Below are 24554 nucleotides of genomic sequence, written 5' to 3' on the forward strand. Positions count from 1 at the left end.
ATTGAACTTTACCACAATTTAATATTTGTGTATCCATTTCGGCCACTAAAGCATACTACTCATACAATTTTTAAAGTTATTTAATAAATAAAAGACAGTATAACTTTTTAAAACCAAAATAAATGCTATAAATAAAATTAAAAAGATATTGCTGCAACCGAATTTTCAAGTAAAAGTGAAACGGTAAAATTTGATATAATTTTTAACATTATCTAGTTTAAAGTTTACATAAGTAAGATATTTGCATACACTTTCATTCACATTTTCGTTCACATCAAAAGTGCTGTGACTTTTTCTCACAATTTTTTGGGGTGTAATGGCTGCTGTAAGTTCAGTGTCAATTACTCACAAATGAGGTTTTTTGAGGTCGAACAAAGATTTTATATGATATTTTAGCATCTGAGATAGAATTCAAAAGTGTTTTTAATTAAACCTAGCATTCTGTTACCTCTCTTCGCGTATTAATTTATATGTTGGCTGTATTTTCCATCAGTGGATGTCAAAACATCTAGGTCAGTCGAAGACTGTAATTTGAATTTGTATGTTATGATTGTAGTCTAAGATAGTATATTCTCTTTTTTATTATACTTACCAAAATCCAATATTTTACATTTACTTATATTTAGTTTTATCTTCCATACATGACACCATTTGGCTATTTTATCTATATCATTTTGAAATTCATTTCTTAGGCTCTCAATTTTGTCCAGTTCTTACTATCATCAGTGTATATTTTTGTTACATGGAAAAGTTGACAAAGTTGAATAAAAGCAGTCCAAGTATTAATCCTTGTATTACAATTCTTGTGATTGGACTCTAGTTAGACTGGTTTTCACCAAGTATTACTTTTTTTTGTCTGTTACTTAAGAATGATTTTATACATGCAGCAAATTTATTAATAAAACTGTAAGATTTAATTTTATGGATAACATGTTTATGTGATACAGTGTCGCATGCTTTCGCATAATCAGTAAATAGAATGTCGACTGGATGTTTGTTATGTAAAGCTGTACTAACAAAGTCTTGACACTAGCAAATTTGTGACAAAACTCTTTTTTGGCACGAAACCATACTGTTACAACCTGATAAGATTACTTGTTATTATATGTTTTGTCATGGAGTCATGGATTATACTTTTCATTAAATTAATTATGACTGATGCGAGCGAAATCGGTCTGTAATTACTTGCAATAAGTCGATTACCGCTTTTGTGCAATGGAGGAATGTTTGCCTAGCTCCATTGCCTTGTTAATGAATTTGAATTAAAACTTTTCATGAAAATTATTTTTAGTGAAATACAAAATGACATTGCACAGTTTTTAAGAATGTATCGACTTGTGCTGTTTATTCCAATTGATTTGTGAATATTTAAATTTTCTAGTTTCTGTAATATTGCGGTTTCACAAAAAAAAAGATCTGGGTTATCATTGGCTTGACTTAAGGAACAGTTCAAATTCAGGAAGTTCACTATTTATATTATTTGTGTAGACTGATTAAAAGTGTTCGTTAAATATACTAGCTATTGTCTTTTTGTTGGTATTTAAACTGCCATGATTGTCTTGTAACAAATTGACATTTGAGTTTAACTTTTGTTTCAATTTAACATTTGAAAATAAGTTTTTAGACTCGTTTTTCATTTTGTTAATTAATGACAATTCGATTTGCATTTTCTTTATTTCTCATTTTTATATCTTTTAATGCAACAATAATAGTTCGATCTTTTTTAAAATTTTATAATTTTATCTAATACAGAGAAATATTCTGGTTTTTAACTTCCAGTTGCAAAAAATACATTGAAAAAAATTTATGCATCTTAAAATTTTTTTTACATATACATGAGTTATAATTAGCTCATATAAACAGTCATATATAAGTGTGAGTATGAGCAAGAGCTAAAGCTCCCTATGTACCCACCCGTCCCCACCACCAGCCTTGAGTAAAACACAATAAAAATATATGTAAAATAAGCAAAAAAATTTATTTTACAACAATATTTTTGTTTAGATAATGAAAATTCATAAAATTATACCTGTTCTAAACTTTCATTTCTTGCTGTATCTTTTAATGAAAATGAACTAAATATTAAATAAGTTCAAAATAAATAAATCAATTTAGCTTTGTATATGTGTATATATATATATAAATATATAAATATATATATATATATATATATATATATATATATATATATATATATATATATATATATATATATATATATATATATATATATATATATATATATATATATATATATATAGCTCTATTATTTAATAACATTGAGCACTAAATACTTAACCTCAAATATATTCTATATCTATATCAATACAATTATTTGCTCCATAAAGTTGAGCACTTTACTCAAGTCATCAACGCGATGGATGAAATAAACTTTGATAATTCAATAAAAAATATTTCAATACCCTCAGAAAGAGACTTTAAATTAAAACTAATAAACAAAGCGGAATTACTCTTAAAGAAAATGAGATTTTCATTAAGAGCAATTCTGTTTAAAGAAAGCATTCTTTTTTATTAATAACGATCCAAGAATTAAAAACAACATCAACTATACAAACTACGGAATTAAATCTCCTTTATGTCCACCACAAATAGAGGAAATGTCTTTCTTCGAAAAAGACTTAATCTTATTAAACCAATACATAGGTAACATTTTTAAAATGGTATGAAAATAGACACTTAAATTATAAGTATATCTCACGAAACCCTAACACAAGCTGACAAAACATCAAATATGTATTAACTGTCCAAGGAGGATTACAATAATATGTTAACGAATGCTATTACCTACAAAAAAGCAAATCCAAAATTAAAAGATCATATAAACAAAAAAGGAATAAATTTTAACCAACCATGAGGTATAAAAAAAATTAAAATAAATGGATCACCTAACTGTTTTTTCACTTTGAAAAACCACAAGGAAAACTTTGTTAACAACCCGTCTGTGCATCTTTTGAACCCTTCAAAAAATGAGGTAGGATAAATTACTAAAGTAATTTTAACAAAAATTAATTACGAACTTAAAAATAAACTTTTTTTGGATCAATGGCAAAGTAAGCAAAAATTTGTAGACTGGTTTAAAACAATCGCCAATAAGCACTTACACAAATTCCTTGTTTTTGATGTTAATGATTTTTAACCTTTCATAAATGAAAACACCCTCAACAATGCTATGAATTTTGCTGACCAACGTACCCTTATCAAAAGTGAAGACAAAGCATTGATAAAGCATGCAAGAAAATCCCTTATCTTTAACGATGAAGCATGGATTAAAAAAAGAGGTGGATTGTTTGATATAACGATGGGGGCATTTGATGGTGCTGAAGTTTGCGAATTAATAGGTAACAAGGTATAACAAAGAAGATTTCGGCCTATATCGTGACAACATTCTTGCCATATTTAAGATTAAAAACGGTCAGCAAATGGATAAAATCAAAAAGCATATAACACAAATTTTTAAAAGAAACGATCATCAAATCACCATTCAATCTAATTTAAAAATTGCAAACTACATCAATGTTACGTTAAATTTAAATAACAATAAGTTTCAACCATATTTTAAACCTGATAATCAAATAAGGTACATCCACTCTAATTCCAACCAATTTCCAAACACATTATTGAACAAAGATTATCTTCCATGTCAAATAATAAAATATTCTTTAAAAAGGCTATTTCACCATATGAAGAGGCTTTTAAACAATGGGATTACAAGTCAAAACTCACCTACCAACCACAATTAATTACAAATCAAAATCAACAAAAAAAGCGTTGTAAACGTAATATAATTTGGTATAACCCTCCATTCAGCTTAAACGTCAAAACAAAAATAGGAAATTGTTTTCTGGCCCTTTTGACTTACATATTCCAGCCCGGCCACAAGCTACATAAAATGCTCAATCGAAACTTTATTAAGATCAGCTAAAGTTGCATGTCTAACCTAAAATCAATCATAAACTGAATAGTTTCAAAATTTTGCACAACAAAAATCAATCAAAAATCAACCAATGTAAGCATTTTGCCCTTTGAACAATCAATGTTTGTCTAACAATATTGCCTACCAAGCAACCATAAGTTCTAGTCATCATGATTGTAAAAAAAAGTATATTTTGACATAAGTAATACACCATTTAAATTAAGATACTCAAACCATTTCAAATCATTTGCATCAGTTAAGTATAGAAATGACACAGAAAAAAAGAAAAATGGAGTTTAAAAGACCAAAACATAAAACCTATTGAATAAAAAAAGTTATCAAAATACTTAACCTCAAATATATTCTATGTATCTATATCTATACAAATATATACTATACATCTATATATATATATATATAAATATATATATATATATATATATATATATATATATATATATATATACACATACTATATATATACATACTATATATATATATATACTATATATATATACTATACCAGGGCTTGTGATGAAGAAAAGCGTGTTATATCGCGCTCGTAAAATTAGAATATGTTTTCATCAAGAGTGATTATGTGCGCTCGAGATAATGTCGGCGAGCGCGATCATGAAAATTGCTGAAGGCGATGCTCATAAAACGCTTTTTATTTTTTATATCTTTTTTTATTTGTTAAATAATTCTTTTGTCAAAAAATGTTTGAATTAGTATCACGAAACTACTTCAACGAAGTAGATATTTATACTTCCAAACTTCTTGTATATTGTCAGATCGCAATTTTATTTTTAACTATTTAGGTTATAAAAAAATAATATCAAACAAAAACGCAACTTCTTTTATTGATTTAGTATTGAAGTATAATTTAGTTTTGCTTCATTGTTTTGATATATGTATTTTAAAATGTTACGCTGTAAACTTAATTAACGGTTAATGGTTTTTCTATTACTTGATATTTTTTATTCAAATCAATTATTTAATTTTTTTCTAAAATTTCTTTTTTAAATTACATTTTTTTATCTTAAAAAAATAACACAAGAATAATTTGAAATAATAATAAATAACAATAATAACTTTCCATTTAATAAATATTGAAATCATTACTTTGTTTCCTTTTCGAATGTCCTTGATTGCAAACATTCTAAACAACTATCGTTTTAAATTTGAGTTAAAACAAAAAATAGTTGATAAAAAACCTATACTATGAACAAAAGCTAATTTTAAAATTTACTCTATTATTAATATTTATTTTTATTATAAACGATGAGTGGAATATTACAAACAATAAATCAAATAAATCTTACTTGATATTTTCACAAGATTAAAAATACTCTGCGGTTTCAATTTTCTTATAATGGTTTTCTAATTTTCTATTCTTATTTTATTTGTGCATTTTTGTATTCACATTGTGTTTCCACGAGCACATTCCATTATTGTAATTAGTGACTATTAACGACTTCAAACTGCTCATTCATTACGTTAGTGCAAAAGAGAACGATGTAGTGCTTTTTATTTTTATATCAATGCTTTGATAATAGAATATCTTTAATAAAAAATCTTTGTTAAATATTTTATGAAAATAAAAAAATAATCCCGAACTATTGGACGAGCGTTATTTTATACGCTCGTTATAAGCTGAACGAGCATTGTTTATCGCGCCTTGAACGTTTGAAAATACCGTTTACGGGCGCGTTTTACGAGCGGAGCGCGATCGCGCTTGCTTCATCACAAGCCCTGCTATACATGTATATATATATATATATACATGTATAGAAGGTAGATCTTGCTTCTTCTCATTATGCTAAATTTGTTCAACGGGGAAAATAGATCTTGCTTCTTCTCATTATGCTAAATTTGTTCAACGGGGGTTACTTCAAAGGGGAAAATCTATTTTTCGTGCCAAAAAGTGATATTTGTGCCAATTTTTCAGAAACAATACCAATTGAGGATTTTTTGTCAATTATCAAATTAATAAGTTTACAAAATTGGATGGCAAGCAAAAAATCTTGAACAGCTTAAGAGAAGGATAGAGTATTGTTTTATGAAATTTGACTCAAGCTTTGTACAGCGTCATTCTGAATCAATAAAATCTTGACTAGATTCTATAAGAAGAAATAACTTAATTGAAACACAATGAATATTTTTTTTTATAAAGCCTTTAATGATCTTTTTTAAAATATTTTGTACTTGAAAATAATAAATAATGTTAATGGTGTTATGATCATCTAAAACTATTCCAGATTTCAAATGAACACTCATTATGTATGTCTGTAATGATTCAGACACTTCAGCATACTTCAATAGACAATAAGCACTTACTGGATTACATTCATCTACTTATAAAATAGTTTTTGTTTATTTATAAAATAAAAGTTTGAACTTGATTATTCAAGTACTGTAACTATTTAAAGTATCAAAGTTAAAATTTATATTTCTTTGATAAAATCGTGTTATCAATATCTTTACTTCATTATTACAATTAATAACATTTTTAATAGTTAATATTTTTAAACATTATACTTTTTGGTGTTTTTTTTAAAAGCATTTTTTTAAAATGTTTATAAAAATTTACGGTAAATTTATATGAATGGCTCGCCAGATGCTTTAGCAAGTTAAATAGTTCCTTTCAGAGATAAATCTTTATTGGAAATATCAAACTTGTTTGGCTGCTTTAGCATCGTTTGCTGTTCAAGATTAAATGTTTTCTCTGAACTTTATTTAAGAGCATTGGTGAGGCAAACCTTTTCCAAAAGGCTAAGGAATGTGCTGCAATGTACACTTGGTTCTTTCTCAATGGCAATTTGCTCTTATCACATTTTGTTCAGAGCAAACTGCCATTGAAGAAAGAACCAAGACAACACATCTGGCCTTATGCTTCTGGTCTCACTTGTATTAACTTAAAATCAAACAAAATCTGAGAATCACTGATATTAATTTTGTACAGTTGGCATTTGATCTGCTTTTAAAGCAGTAAGCTGTCTTCAAAATATTTTCAGACAGAGAAAGTACATAAATATTTAACTCTCATCATGAAGCTTGATTTAGCATTGTGGAAATTCACTTTATCTAACTACACTAAATCAAACTATGCCTTTTACACAATAAAACTTGAATTTATATTGGATAACAACCCAATTAATATACTTACAAATATTATTTATTAAAAATTAATAAAATCAAGGTAATATTTACTTAAATTACAGGATAATAATTCTTGAATAATTCTTTCGTTACAAAAAAATGTTTATTCAAATTAAACTTTATGCGATAAAATCTGTATAAACAGTAAAAAAAAAAATTAACAATGAACATCTTATTTGATGATACAGTCCAAAGTATTTACTGCTATAATTTTGTTTCAAAAAAAACTAAAAAAATTTAAAATAAAACTGCCATTAATTCTTCTCCGGTTAACCATTCCGGCTGAAATTTTATCCAGAGTTTGGTGTGATGAGTTTGTGTTAACTAACTTTTATCAAATTATATAGAGTGATTCTCATTCTACAGGTGTTTTTATTGACGCACTCTGAAGTAAATTTCAATCAACTTGAACATCAAAATAAATTTTTTTCCGCTGAAAAAATTAAAAATTTCAAAATTTGCATCACAGCAGACCTTGCTATGAGACTTTGTTGCATAACGGAATAATGTAACACAAGTAAATGTAACTTTACTCAATACTCATGGGCAATTCCACGGAAGAAAGTGAAAAAGTAGTCAATTTTCATTCTATTTTTTGTCAATTTTTAGCAAATGAATATTTATGTAGACAGATAAAAGTTTATTTAAAATATACCTTCAGTACTAAATTTACTAAAGTCATTTCTGTCAAATTAATTGGTCATTATTGAGATGATGGTCTTTGCTTTTTTCATAATATTAGCAAAACAAGTACATAGAAAGAGAGATTGAAATTATGGAAAAAAACATTTAAAGATTATAGGCATATTACATTAAAAAAATTCCTTAATTTATGAAAGTAAAGCTAATTCTGATAAACTTTCCAAACTATTAATTTTCCAATTTATGTTTGATTGAGAAATATTACATAACTTCATCACTGTTGAATTTTTTAAATAAGCAAAATGAACTTGCATTTAAGTGCTGTCACAAAAATAAATAAAAATTACTTTGTTAATCTTATCTAAAAATTTTATATAAAAATGTTTAAGATGGTTTTGAATAAAATTAAAAATAAACAAATTTTAACAACTTAAAAAAAAATAAACAAAATAAAGAATTTTTAAAAGAAAAAAGTTATAAATATATAATTCAAAAAATTGTTAAACATCAAACTGAATATATTTTAAATACCTTGTTTTAAACAACTCAACCATTTTAGACTTTACAACTTTCATGTTTTCTTCGCAGTCTCCTATTTCTTTAAGAAGTTTGTTGTGTTCTCTATTTAAATCTCTATTTAAAAATTTATAAAGTCAAATTATTATTAAAAATTATTATTAAAAATTATTATAAAAATTACAGCTAATAACTTAAAAAAAGAGTATAAAAATTATAAGGACAATGAGTTTGAAAAATGTGAAAGAAAAGTAAATACAATTTAATAAGAAATGCCTTTCTCTATTTCAATACATTTCTGCTTAAAAACTGTGCTGAAGCTTTTGCTATTCCAAAATTAATTTTTAGAGCAGCTTTAACTAATAAAATCAGCTTTTAATTCAGCTAACACAATATTATTGTTCAAAAAAAGGTGATAAGACTCCTTTGAGCAACTATTTGATTTATTCTCCTCGCCACTACCTCACTTCTGTCAATTAATGACCAATTAATAACCAATTGGTATTGATAGTGTTACATTTTTCAATATATCATATCGTATTGATAGTGTCAGCAAACCACTGTAAATTGTATTTTGTTCAAAATTAAACCTAATAACACAAGTAGACAACAAAGAGGGGATCTGATACAAAAATATGCATAACATTGACAAAGGCAAAGGTATTCTAATTGTGATTAATCCAATGAGAGGTCACTGTTTTAAATACTACAAGGATATGACAAAACATAAGCACCAAGTAAACTGCTTATTAATAGTACAGTTAATTTATAAAACCCTCTGTCAAAAGAAGTAATTTCATTGCTTTCAGTAAACAGTTTTAAAGCAGCAATGGATTGTTGAATGAGCATCATTTAATCACTTAGGTAATACAATTCCTGATAATACAATTTGCTAATTACACCATTTACGACTAATTCTTACCTAGCATATTCCATCCAAATATGTTTTGCAGAGAAAGTTTCCATTACATAATTAATCAACCTATAAAAAAATATAAAAAAGAAAACCTAAAAAGATAAACAGCATTTAATTTTTGTTTTATGTTAGATAAGAATTTGCACCAGAGATAAACAAAGATTAAAAAAAAAATTTAAATAGAAGTATTAAGAATGGTATATATTACATGTATAAGATATACATGTAATATATACAATTGACAATGGCATATGTCTTATACATATTTAACTAAACTTAAATATTAGGGATATTGATATGGGATAATTATGAGGGATGTAGGCATATATATATCAGCAATGGAAGTAACGGTTGATCAATGATCAATGATCGTCTACTTTTTTCAAGAACTGCAAGGCAAACTTTATAATATAAAATTGTAATACTTTCAAAAACAGAAAGCTAAAATTTTTAAATTAGCAACTAAATGGGTTTATTGGAATACAAATAGTTTTGAGACCATAACAGTCTTTAGCTAACAGTATAAAAAAACCCAAAAAATATTATTAAATAAGCAAAAATACAGAATATTTTTGATTGGCAGAATAAACATAGTTTGTGATCATAATTTATTTTTTAACTGATCATCCATAAATTACATAACTCAAACTTTCACTTAAAAAATTAAACTACCGCATTAAGTTTAATGAAAATCGCCATGTAAAAGAGCCTAATATCTCCTACTTCTGTTTTTTAAATATATTTTGCATTGCGTAACTTATGGACAATCCCTTACAAGCAAGAAAAAAAAATTTATTAGTTAATTAAATGCTAATTAATTTTTTATGAGTTGAATTTTTTTGGATAAAATAAAGCTAAATAAATAACGAGAAATGTTAACATTTATTTTCCAAATAAAAGTCCAAATAATAAATATAGCCATCATAAGAATTTAAACAAAATATTTATTTACTTTTGCTTAAATTGATTATACACTCAAAAGTTGGAGATCATTAAATGCCAAAACGATGTAATAGTTTATGTTGCAAGTGTTGAAATTGATTAAATAGAAATTTTAAAATAAATTATAATCATAAAATAGAGCCAGACTAAATACAACAGACAATTTCATTTAATTTTTTCATTTATTTTATTTAATAAGAAATTCAATCACCTGCAAAGATAAAAAGTAAATCTTGTTGTTTTTTTTTTCTGAGTGAGATTATTATCTTTTTATATCATTTTCAACCACCCAAAACAAATCATGGTTTTTTAACAAAATGTTATTTCGATTTATTAGTTCTTTTTATAGCTTTTTTTTTCCTTTCATAAAGAAAAAACCTGCTAATGGAAATGCAATGGAAAAAAAGGAGGAAAGCTAGGGAAAAAAGTTTTAATCACCAATCTAAATCACCAGCTAAGAAAAAAAAAAGTTTTTCCTAAAAAAGTTAGCTGGTTTTAAAAAAACTTTATGCTTCACTATTGCTTTGAGGTTCAAAATAATAGACTAAAACTTTGTACAGAGAAGTAAAAAAGTTTACTGAGAAATATATAAATTTATATTGTATTTTATTTAAGGATTATTCTTGAATATTAACTTTTTTTAAATCAGCATTTTTTTGTGGAATATCAGGCTTTATAATAATATAAAATATAATACCCTAAAAATATTGTGCAAACTCGCAAAGTTTAATGCATAAAGTGTAACGGTACCAATGTTTAGGCAAAAATTACAATAATTAACTTTGATTGTCCGGAAAAAATTTCATCATCCGCTTTTCAATATTTTTCATTTCAGCCAATTAGTATTGATGACCAACTTATAATAATTATTTCTAGCGCTGATATACATTTTTAGATATGTTTTTATTGTACAAACAACTTTTTACTCACATTTTTGCAATGGTTAAAACAAATTGAATATATATAAATTATAACAAAATCTTCAGCTCAATGTAGCCAGTTATATTACTTAAAACTATATTACCAGTTTTTATTAGACATTACTTAAAATGCAAGAAATGTTTTAAGTTGCAAATGTTTACTTTGAGCTGTAATATCCTCACAAATACATTACATGATGCATATATATATATATATATATATATATATATATATATATATATATATATATATATATATATATATATCTATATATATACAGGGTGTTATACAGATAAATTTGACATATTTATAATTGATTATATTTTTTTGTAGATTAGAGGTATTAATACACACTACAGGTCATTTAAAAGTTTGAACCCTTCTCCATTCATATACAAGATGTCAGAAAGGATGGATGACTGGAACCCACCTGAATCATGGAAGAGAATAACTTGCATCATGATGATTCGTGCCGGCCATCAAAATAAGGATATTATGACTGCTGCCCAATGCTCCCTGAACACAGTAAAAACAATCAGGTATGAACTAGAGACTTGCAATGGTGACTACGAGGATGTAGTAAGAAGAAAGATCCCTAGCAGATAATCTGATTGCGTTCGTACAGCAGAATTCCTCGCAAGTCTGCATGAACAGGTGTTGAAGAACCCTGGCATTGGAATTCGGGCTTTGTCACGTCAAATGAATGTTGCATCCTCTACTATGAAGCTTGCACTCAATGAAGACCTTCGCTACTACTCATACAAGCGCCACAAAGGTCAGCTACTCACAGAAAAGGCCCGTGAAAAACGTTTGATAAACGCGAAGAAACTTCTAAACAAAGTGAAACATCCTGTAGAACCACAAACAATCTGGTTTTTTTCCGATGAGAAAAACTTTTGCCAGGATCAAAAACACAACACGCAGAATAACAGGTGGCTTGCATGCAGTACAAAGGACATTCTTCGTGTAATGCAGACTAAATTTCCCCAAACTGTGATGGTTTTCGGATGTGTATCCTCTGAAGGCGATGTGATGGCTCCGCATTTTTTCCAAGAGGGCCTCAGGTTGACTTTAGATGGCTACGTGGAGTTGCTGAACACTGTAGTCAAGCCCTGGATAACAAGGGTAGCCAATTGTAGGCCGTATGTATGGCAGCAGGATTCGGCCCCTTGCCATACCTCTGTGAAAAGTCAAAAATGGTTGTCTGAAAATTTCTACAACTTCACCAGTCCAAATGTTTGGCCCCCAAACTCCCCAGACCTTAACCCCATGGGTTATTTTGTATGGGGCGCAGTTAAAAAAGACACCAATCGCACTTCCAGTAATACAAAAGCCCAGCTAGTGGATAAAATTAAAACAGTTTTTGAGGCCCTTCCCAGGGAGACTGTAGCATTAGCTTGTTCAAAATTCCGAAGCAGGATTGAAGCAGTGATCGATGCTAATGGTGGTTATTTTGAGTGAATTTTGTTCATAGTATTGTAATTTACTATGCCTGTAATTTTTTTGTCAACTCATTAAATTTAATAGATACAAAGAAGATTTTCCTTTTTCTTTTGAAACTGTCAAATTTATCCCGAACACCCTGTATATATATATATATATATATATATATATATATATATATATATATATATATATATATATATATATATATATATATATATATATATATATATATATATACATATATATATATATATATATATATATATATATATATATATATATATATATATATATATATATATATATATATATATACCACTATTAGCGTTGGAAGTTACTGGGAAAGAAAAGACGAAGTTTATAAAGCAAGATAACAATTAACAGACAACTTAAAAGATTGCAAATTCCATGAATCAGGAAAACAAGAAGAAGGGAACATATTCCAAAAAAATGATGTTCAAGGAAAAAACTAGACAAATAAGAATGGAGTACATAGGAACAGTCACAGTAAAAGGATAAGACTTAATTGAATGACAAGGAACATAAGAACGAATTTTAGTGGATAGCACAAGATACGCTAGCCCTTTAGAACAGTGCCTGTTATAGTATTTATAGAAAAGAGAAACATTTACCTCTTTTTTCTATTAATAACCACGGACATCAATGACTTTTGAATTTGCAAAGAAAATTTTTTTTTCACATTTGAGAGATATACCCATAAAGGAAGTAAGTCATCTTTTTCTATATATAAAATAAATATCAGAGAAAAATTATATTAACATTTAAAATAATATTCAAAACAAAACTAATCATTTAATAATCATACTTGATATAGCTTTTGCTTTTTGCTTCAGAGTATAAACCGAAAAATAAAACAAGAACTGATAAAACTTCTCTCCTAAAAAAATTATAATTCAAGGTTTTTTCCTTTTAATTAACAGAATAATGAATAAAAGAGACAAATTATGTTTTTGTAAATTACTCAGTGTGTGGCCTTACGATATCCCTCAGTGTTAAAAAATAGATATATAAAACATCTATTGACAATTTTATCAAATTCCTTTATGGAAAATGATATGGATCTATTCTTTGTATATGCATCATATCAGGAATCAAGATCACCAATAGTTCTATGTGAACATTTCAAATAGTATCAAGTGAACATTTACCACTATATCACAAGCAAGCTTTTTTACTTAGGTGTAATGAAAGACCAAATAATAGATCAGCATATTTAAAAAGCAATATAATAGATCTTCAAATTTAAGTTTCTCAAGCACTAACCTAAGATTTCATATTTTTCAGGAAATTATTTCCCACTCTAAAATTTTCTAAAAGTTTTAAAGAGGAAAAAATCTACAAACAAGAAAATATCATAAACACAAATTTATTGAAATTAATAAAGAATAGGATATAAGAACATGATATGCTCAATAATAAAGAATAGGATATAAAAACATGATATGCTCAATAATAAAGAACAGGATATAAAAACATGATATGCTCAATAATAAAGAATAGGATATAAGAACATCATATGCTCAATAATAAAGAATAGGATATAAGAACATCATATGCTCAATAATAAAGAACAGAATATAAAAACATGATATGCTCAATAATAAAGAATTCAATATAAAAACATGTTATGCTCAATAATAAAGAATCGGATATAAGAATATGATATGCTCAATAATAGAAAATACAATATGAGAACATGATATGCTCAATAATAAAGAATTAGATATAAGAACATGATATGCTCAATAATAAAGAACAGGATATAAAAACATGATATGCTCAATAATAAAGAATAGGATATAAAAATATGTAATGCTCAATAATAAAGAAGCGGATATAAGAACATAATACGTTCAATAATAAAGAATAGGATATAAGATATGATATGCTCAAAGGACACACAAATTTTCATAAAATCCGTCAGCCAGGCTGCAGATTTATCAAACTCTGCTTGCCAAATAGTGATGTGTATAAACAAAAAAATGTATGATGTGTATATACAAAAAAATGTATGATGTGTATATACAAAAAAATGTATGATGTGTATATACAAAAAAATGTATGATGTGTATATACAAAAAAATGTATGATGTGTATATACAAAAAAATGTATGATGTGTATAAACAAAAAAATGTATGATGTGTATATACAAAAAAATGTATGATGTGTATATACAAAAAAATGTATGATGTGTATATACAAAAAAATGTATGTGTATATACAAAAAAATGTATGATGTGTATAAACAAAAAAATGTATGATGTGTATATACAAAAAAATGTATGATGTGTATATACAAAAAAATGTATGATGTGTATATACAAAAAAATGTATGATGTGTATATACAAAAAAATGTATGATGTGTATATACAAAAAAATGTATGATGTGTATAAACAAAAAAATGTATGATGTGTATATACAAAAAAATGTATGATGTGTATATACAAAAAAATGTATGATGTGTATATACAAAAAAATGTATGTGTATATACAAAAAAATGTATGATGTGTATAAACAAAAAAATGTATGATGTGTATAAACAAAAAAATGTATGATGTGTATATACAAAAAAATGTATGATGTGTATATACAAAAAAATGTATGATGTGTATATACAAAAAAATGTATGATGTGTATATACAAAAAAATGTATGATGTGTATGTACAAAAAAATGTATGATGTGTATATACAAAAAAATGTATGATGTGTATATTATATTGTGCAAGAAATGTAAGATATCCATACTCTTAGTTGTGAAGAACTACTTTTTTAATCCATGCCCAAGTGTGTGACATTGCTGCATCAAAACTTCTTACAAAATCCAGCAAAATTACTTTTGTTACGTAACTAGTTTCATTAACTAATACAACATAGATTTAAATTTGGCTAATTATATGGATTGGTCACTTTCTACATCAAAAGAAGAAAAGTGTTCATCTTTGTATTGAACACTTAAAGCAGCATTTTGCATCAAATCAGACTCTATTTTTAAAAAAAACATGACATTGATTGAGGACAATGATAAAAACAGGTTTAACCTATCACCACAGAAAAAAATACTAGACCTTAGATCCTAGACACTGTTCATCAACATTTCTGATTCATTTCTGAGACACAACATCCAAAAGTAGTCTGAATATTATGTACTCAAAGCCAGTTTTTAAAATATAGCATGAAGATCAATTATGTTATTATGTTTGATTTAAATTATGTTATTATGTTAGACTTATTCACAAGAAGAGCATTTTACAACTCTTGCAAGTGGATGGAATGGAGCAGTTTTCAGGTTCAAATCTCATAGTTCTTGGAATTGTTAACATTCTAAACTCTATCGGTTTAGTCCAAAAGGCTGAAATCATTAGCCATTTTAATTCATGGAAGATGCTTGATAATTTAATTGTTCTTTATGTTTGACTAAACTGCAACACTGATTGAAACACAGAAGAATGTCTTTGAGGCAACGTGTACCAAAAACTTGATAAAATAAACACTCATAGATAAGTGTTGCAAACTTCAATAATCTAGCATAATAATAATTTACCAAATTTTATTTAGTACAACACTAGTTTTCTGTAAAAATCACAAAAAAAATCAGTTGCAAAATTTTAACAATATTTTATTCCACACAATGCATTTACTTATTTAACAAGTATAAGATATATATATATATATATATATATATATATATATATATATATATATATATATATATATATATTCTTTTTATATAACGGAATTTAAAAGAATAATTTACTTGTATTTTAAAACCAATATACTGCACTGTTTCTTCAAAATTATATTATTGCACATTATATGTCAATTAACAGTACATTATTAACATGAATAAGTATCTAATTTGACCTTTACAGGCAAAGTTGGTTTTAAACTCAACATTTAGTTGTGCTGTTTGATGAATTGATTCCAGTGGACAAACAATCAGTAGTGCCTTTGAAATTGTTCAATGCCAATATAAAAATTAAAAAAAAATCATAACTAGATAACCACTTTTGTCCAGAAATTAAACCAAGCTATTTTAGATTTTGTGTTGTTGATTATATAGAATTTTAGACAAAAATAAAGGAATATAAAAAATGTAGAAATATAAAAAATAAAGAAATATATGTTAAAATGCGGTTAATGAAAAACAAGCCAAGTTAATCCAAGATTTTAAAAACAAACTTAAATAATGATTAAAATAGAAATATAAAACTTTTTAAATACCCTACAGGGGCGTGTCTTGGCGATGTCTGCTATGTTGATGGAGGTACCCAAAAAATTAAATAAATATTTTTCAACTTAATTATATTGTTGAAAAAAAAAGCTTTACTATATATAACTATTAAAACCAAACTACAGAAAAAACTAAACACTTTATGCACTGTTAATTATCTGAAATGGTTAGAAAGAAATTAAAAACCAGAAAACATAGTATTTCAGTTTTATAATTTTGCAATTATTTAAAAAATAATAATTACAACATTTTGATGGAGGTTAAACTAACTTTTGAGTTGTATAACTTAATTAGAGACTTGAATTGACATATTTTATTTCCTTAGGGTCATGTCTTCCCCTACCTTGACTAAAAGAAAACTTTTAATTTCAAAACTTTATAACTCCAAAACCGTAACAGATTTAAATTTAGGGTTTTCAGAATTTATACTCAATTATCAAATAATTTATATTATTCAAATTTGAGTAAAATTATCTTTTTAATGTTATTATTAATTTTTTGTAAGAACTAGTACATTTCTTCACTTACGGTGATATTGCTTCACCTACTGTAATTGATTCTTCACCTACCTTGAATGAAAAAATCATATATTTTGATTTTAATTTTTTTTTATTTACCTCAAGAAAAAAAAGCATACATTTAAAATGATTACTAAATAAAATAAACATTGGTTTTTTAGTTTTATAAAAATTATCCACTAAAGTTTTTCTCTGAATTAGAACTTTGTTTCTTCTTAAGTATCTTTTTTTTATACGTGTTTGTTTTTTTTTTGCTTGTTTTTTTTTGTCATTTAATTCTTCACTGTAATTTATAGCTGTAAGTGTTCCTGCAGTTGTTCGTCAAAATATATTATTTTAAATTTTATAACTTTTTCCAAATATTTTTTTTTTTCAAATCTTGAATCTCATTATACTAATTCATTTCATGTCATAAATAAAGTATAAAAAACTTATCAAATAAATATTCCCTAGGGTTAAATTACCTTTAATTGGTAATTCAGATTAACCTAAATGGTTTTTCAAGAGAAAAAAATAAACAAAATAAAACACAACCAAAAAAATGTTTCCATAAACGGTAAGTGCTAAATAATATAATTTTTGTTATCACCTACTGTGGCAAGATTTAAACAATGTACAAAAAATACAACTGTTTTTTTATAAAATTTAAAATATTCAATGTTTTTACAACTATTTTACGCTTTTAGCAAAAAAATATATATTAATTTTTAGCCATAAAAAAAACAGTTAACTTTTTTTGACTGTAAAAGATTTTCTTAAAAAAGCAATAAAAAAATTTTTTGCGGATAAAAAACATCTCAAAACTATAAAAGTAAATCTTTTTAGAAATATATCATTACTAAAATAAATTATTTTTGTATAAAACAATACTAAAAAAAATATATTGAAAAAAAAACATTAAAAATTTACTTATTTTTCAAAACCCACGGTAGGGGAAGACATGACCCATGACGTGAAGAAGACGTGTTTAGAACTTTGTTTTTTAGATATTTTCTTTCATTAGTTTAAAAAAAAAATCAAGATAATTTTTTCAGTTATAACAAACTTTTACATAAACCCTGAGTAAAACTTTTTATATAAACCCTACCCAGCGGGCATTTATTTTTAAAAGTTACATTTTAAATGTATTTTAAATGTCTTTTAAACATCTTCTAAACATTCTTACGAAAAGAACATTTAAAAGACTTTTAAAAAATGTTTAAAAGACATTTAGAAAGTAACTTTTAAAAACAAATGCCCGTAGGGTAAGTAAAATTTTTACATAAACTCTGAGTAAAATTTTTTATATAAATCCTAAGTAAAATTTTTACATAAACCCTGAGTAAAATTCTTATCAAGTTTTGTTGTTTAACTATAATCAGGAGGTAAAATTAGTTTTATTACTAATTACACTAGACTGCGTATCATTTTAATAACTTGCATTTTGTATAAGAAATAAGAAGAGAAAGAGTTTCAAATATGGGAAATAAAATTTGGACTGCCCTTTCAATATAAACCCTGCTTAATTTATGTTTTATTAAACTTGTATTTTATTAAACATAAAATATGGTTGTTGATTATCAATAAAATAATCATAAGATATGGAAAAAATATATCATAATATATTGTCATAAAATATGGTAAAAAATAATTCTTAAAATATGTTAAAAAATAATCATAAAATATGGTTGTTGATTAGTTCAATATGTTGCTTAACTTGCAAGTTAAAATAGCACTTCAAAAAAAAAGTTAATCTGTTGGAGACATCATTTCCTTTAAAGTTAGGCAACCAAATATTATACTAATTGTGTAGAATTTTCGGTATCACGATATCCTTTGGGTACAAGAAAAGAAGACAGAGAATTATTACAAGAAGCTGTTTATATTTGCATCGATAAAAACTAGTCTTTGTTCCTTGGTTTTCTTCGATAATCAATCTTTGGACAATCTTATTACTGAGCATATACTTACTAATTACTGAGTTTATACTTGGCTTACTAATAAACATTAAAAAATTAACAAAATTAACAATAAAAATTACAGTTTGTTATAAAACTCATAATTTATGAACTTTTACGAACATTTTTTAATCTAAAAAAATTTTAAAAAAACAACCTGAAGGAGTTATAAGCAAAGAAGGAGTTATATTAGGTAAATTACATTCTGAATCATCCTAAAACAGAACAAAAAATATATATAAATTTACAAAATTTACAAAAGTATTTTAAATAAATATACATTTTTTAATGTGATTTTAAATATCCAATCCTAAAACAAAAATAATTTAAGGCAATAAATTATCAACTTTAAACTATTTTTGGTCAGCATCAGGTTTTTTTAACATAGGTTTCACCAATTTTCAACAAGGTTTAACCTTAACAACAAAGAAATGAGTTCAGCAAAAAGTCACAGACACTTTTAAGTCAGTAGTTAGATCAGCTGAATGCCAACCCTACCTTGGGGTAACAACCTAACCCAACCCTAATACTTTAAGGGCTGAATGATTGCAAAATTATCACTATGCAAAAATTTGTTAATCTCACTATGTAAAAATTAGTATATAAAACATATTTTTACACAAGTATGACTATGTATTTATAAAGATCTATTTTACCTTCAATAAGACATGTCTTAGAATGTCTACTAAAACAGTATTCTGTTTTGTTGTCATTAGGATTAATTTTAAGGAAAAAAGAAATGATAACCCTAAGAAAGAACCTATTATTTTTTTTTAAAACTGATTAACTGATGTTTTAATCAGTGAGAGTGCTTATTTTTCTTCTTTGTGTCAAATTTTATTTGACATATGTAATCAAAATATTATAATTGTTGTTGCAATTATTATTGCTTACAAAGTCAATAGTTTATTCTATTATTATTATTATTATTAAATTTCTACACTAACTAAAAAGAATCAAAAAGAAACTTTGAGAAAAAATCACAGAAAAATACTTTGCAATCATTATGCAAAATTTTGGAGATGGAACACAAGCGTAGGTGGAAAGCACCCTCGTGTCATTTGCAACTGCACTGCTGCAATTGCCATACCATTAACAATCATCTAACGCAAGTCTCTCTCTGAAGATAAAGTACTTCCTATCTACAGATTTTAAAATTTATTCAAGCGCGTTTAATTCCAAAAAGTTTTAGTAAATGACATCATTGTAGAATTTTTTTTTTGAATTAATATTATTTATTGTTTTATTTGTTTTTTTTAAATAGCATTTATTATCAATGGTATGACTTTCCTATAAATTTTATAGCAAGCTAAATATAAGCATTTTTTTTTTATAGAGCACAAGAACCAAAAAAAATTAAGATTTTTATATTACACTCTTAAAGAAAATAAATAAATAAAAAAGTCATTGATCACCATATTATATATTCTGAATCTTTTTTTCATTTTTTTGTAACTTTTTTTTAGTTTATCTAAGCTGCTTATTGCTGTGGCACTTTTGTTCTCAAAATGACATTAAAAGAATTTTTAAACTTTTAAATAATAAATAATTTTGGCAAATGACATCATTTATTAGAAATAATAGCCGAATTCTTTAATTTATAGTTAGAAAATATTATCAAGTATATCGATTTAGTGGAAATTGATTAACTTTGACGATTTGCATATAAAAATTAAGGTAATTTTGTATTTTGCATTTGGATTTTGATAACTAAACGATAAGAATGTCAGCAACTCCATACCGATTCGAACCTCTTTAAAAAAAGACAAAAAAAACCTGTATGGATAAAAGAAACGAAATAGTTAAAAATTGTATCAGCTATGAAAATTTGAATTTTGATATTGCTAAAACATCAAAGTTAAGCCGTTTAACTGTTGGCACTGTACAATAGTGTAAATATGGATATTGTAAAACTATGCCACTTGAAAAAGAATGTTTTTGTTGCGTTGAAATAAAGGAAGTAAATATCACCTCAGGTATTACAAATTAAGTAACATTCTTTAAAATATAAACTGATGTGCGCAGTATTAATAATAGTAATAATAATAAACATTAACTTTTTTGTAAATAATGGCAATTTGTACATAAAAAAAAAAGTTTTTTTTTAAAAGATCATCAATGCATAACAGAGCATGAAACAGACAGCTTTTTATTAATTAAAGCAATAAATAATGTTTTATGGCAACAACTCAAGACAGATGGCGATTAAAATTGTTATTGTGTTAAAGTGCGCGTTAAAAAACATATTTAATATTTCTTAATTTACATGTCGTATTTGGCAAGTATTTTACATTTCTCTTATTAAAAAATACCAAAATTGGCAATGAAAGGTTTTTCGTTACACAATTTCAATTTCAAAATTGACTCAATAATATTACACTTTTTTTGCAATCTTTAACTGTAATTATTTAACTTTAAAAATAAAATAAAATGATCAATACATGTTTTATAAAATAAATTTTATTAAATATATCTCGCTTAATTAAATAAGTATTTCGAGAATATATGTAACCTGATGAAAAGTTTAGCAAATAAGGGGTCGTTCATAATGTACGTAGGCCTGAATTTCTACCCTTCTACCCTCCCCTCCCCTCCCATTTTGTTATAGTTTTTTTGAGCACCCTACATCTCCCTAAAACTATCTATGCTCTTAACCTACCTACCCAACATTCCGTACTTTTATAATTGACCCCTGCCCTCCATCTCATATACGCTTTGTAGACCCCTCTCCCCCACCCAAGCATACGTACTTTATGAACAATGCCTAAATGCTGTTAATTAAACTTTTATAAGGTTAAAAAATACAAAATAATTTTTTTAACAGAACCTTTATAAGGATAATAACAATTTAATAAAAATAAATATAACAGAAAATTAATTTACAGCAATAAATAAGCTTAAAATGTCTGAAATATATTATTATTACTTTTAATGCAAACTTCATAAAAATAACAAAAAAATAATAATTCGAAATAACTAAAAAAATTCTATAGTAATTTATGATTAAAAAAAAAAACTTTTATATAATGATAAGTAACTAAACAAATTCTTTAATAATCTGTAATGAAAAAAAAAATCTATAATTTGCTCACAAAAAAACTTTTTTAAGATTTCTTATTGAAATTCTACAATGACATCATTTACTAAAACTCTTTGGAATTAAACGCGCTTGAATAAATTATAAAGTCTGTAGATTGTGGTGCATATTTTAAAGACTCCGAGAGAATTGCTATTGTGGAGACGGCGAGCTTCGAGTAAAATAACAAAGTTTGTTTTTGTTGGTATATATTTATTATTTTGTTTTACTTAAAAAAATTCTGCCCAAACATTTTTTTTATCACTCTCTTTAAAGTAAACACAACTTGTCTTGGTACTTTGGGATCCCTATAATCTGAGTGGAAAGGGGTGACCAGTACAGTGTCTCAGGAATCAGTACTTGGACATCATTTACATAAATGACCTATCATATATTGCTCGCTACATTAATATATATGCTAACAACAGTAAAATAAAAATACGCATAAACACACCATGTGTCTAAGATTTATCAGCATGGAGGTGCCTGCTGCTGCACCTCTTCATCAATACATTATAAACATTTTTTTTTTTTATTGATTTAATTTATTATAAATATTACATATATTATTGATTTCTGAATAAACAAATTAAAATTATCTTGGGCTTTAATTTCAGAAAAAGTCTGCTTGTGTAGCCTCTGTTGTTGAAGACATATCAGGACCTGTTACAGCAAAGGTGCTAAAGAAGACAAGACAATCATCTGCAATATTTTGTTTTGGCAATGGCATAACTGAGCTTGATGCTAAGATAATTGGTTCATAACTGCCAACATCAATGCAAGTCTTGCATTGTTTAATGAGGCACATCAAATCAAGAGTGCAAGGAAGCCGGACCAGATTTCAAAGTGCTAAAATAGTACTAGTACAGATTGTTATCTTTTATGGATAAGCAAATATTTCAATGATTAGTGAAATTAAATCATGCCAGAAGCTTCTAAAACTATTAGATGACAATGAAAATCTAGGAGCCATTTCGATCAAATACAGGTTTACTACAAGGTGCATTGTAAAAGTTCAACAAATGGAAGGGACACTGTCTAAGACATTTGCACTCTGGCCCAGTAATGTTGAACAACACATGAAGAACACTGAAGATATGCATTTTATAGACTCCATGAAAACTGCTCATGTAGCAGTATTTGGTTCTCATCATAATTGTTGTCCTTAAGAATTGAACACCACAAAAAAAGAATGAGGTTGCAGGACATAGGACTTAAAAGAAGTATTGTGTCAAATGAACTGAACACTGCAGATCCAATATTAGCAGATAGTGACAGCAATGACAGTAACATTCTTTCAATATCCAAATCAACTGTTTCTGTTTCGATCAGAAAAACTCCCAGAAGTCATCATTGTTTAGCCCAGACTGGTACAACAGCATTCATTCCTTATGACATTCTACAAAACCCAAACCCAAAACATTTCTGTTGCAAGAAGACTGAAGATGACTCCTACACAACAAGCTGCATACACTGCTGTGCTTATTGCAGAGGCTGGAGGACACTTGTCCAAGATCTCTGCATTATATTCAACCACAGATAAATCCCGCCATCAAGTTGCAAAAACTTGCTACCAACTACAAAAACAGAATGCTTTTGTAGCTGGTACACCTTCAGAATGTGGGTCATTCTGAACATGCTCATTACACTAAAACTCTAAGTTAACATATAAACCTGACACAGATCAAAACACAGGTGACATTGTAGCAGATTTAATATTTAAACTGCTCTCTTCATGAAAGTATTGTGATTAAGTGAACATGAAATTTGATGCTACAGCATTAAACACTGCACAGGTGGCAGTAGCATGTGTCACAATCCAGCAGCGACTAGGTAAAGTTCTTCTATGGTCTGCTTGTCATCATCATGTTGTTTAGAAAAAATATTTTTAGAGGTAGTTCCTTTAAACATCAGATGAGTCCCAAATATTATCAACAACAAAAAAATATCTTCAAAAGTTTATCAAGTTGAGTCTCAAAAGAAGCAAAACTTTATAAGATTTTAAAAAATAATCATCATTTTATAAAAAAAATTATTATTTTAAATTTCACTGCCTAAAAAATTACTAAAAAATAAAAAAATAAAAATATGCATTTATACAAAAAAAAAATTTATAATAAAATTTTTTTTTTTAATGTTCTTCATAAAATGATAATTATTTTTGAAATTTTTATATAATTTTGCTTCTTTAAAGATTTTTTTGATAATATTAGGGACCCGTCTGATGTTTAAGGGACTTGAGCTACCCCTAAAAAAACTTTTTTTCAAAAGTTTTTCAATTTAAGTATAA

At 26.3% G+C, this 24554-nt stretch overlaps 1 protein-coding gene across 4 annotated transcripts in view; it reads right to left on the reverse strand.

Annotated features, from left to right (window-relative positions):
- The window catches only part of LOC136090262 (HAUS augmin-like complex subunit 6), a 126031-nt gene that overhangs the window by 76762 nt on the left and 24715 nt on the right, over positions 1-24554 (reverse strand). For all 4 annotated transcript variants that reach the window (XM_065816516.1, XM_065816517.1, XM_065816514.1 and 1 more), the window contains exons 4-9: positions 19346-19403; positions 13303-13374; positions 13109-13217; positions 9174-9233; positions 8267-8368; positions 2030-2075 (exon numbers count right to left, since the gene is read on the reverse strand). In XM_065816516.1, the coding sequence (XP_065672588.1) occupies positions 2030-2075; positions 8267-8368; positions 9174-9233; positions 13109-13217; positions 13303-13374; positions 19346-19403 (447 nt within the window). The remainder of the gene's footprint in view (positions 1-2029; positions 2076-8266; positions 8369-9173; positions 9234-13108; positions 13218-13302; positions 13375-19345; positions 19404-24554) is intronic.

Source organism: Hydra vulgaris, chromosome 13, assembly GCF_038396675.1.
Source record: "Hydra vulgaris chromosome 13, alternate assembly HydraT2T_AEP".
Classification (NCBI taxonomy): domain Eukaryota; kingdom Metazoa; phylum Cnidaria; class Hydrozoa; order Anthoathecata; family Hydridae; genus Hydra; species Hydra vulgaris.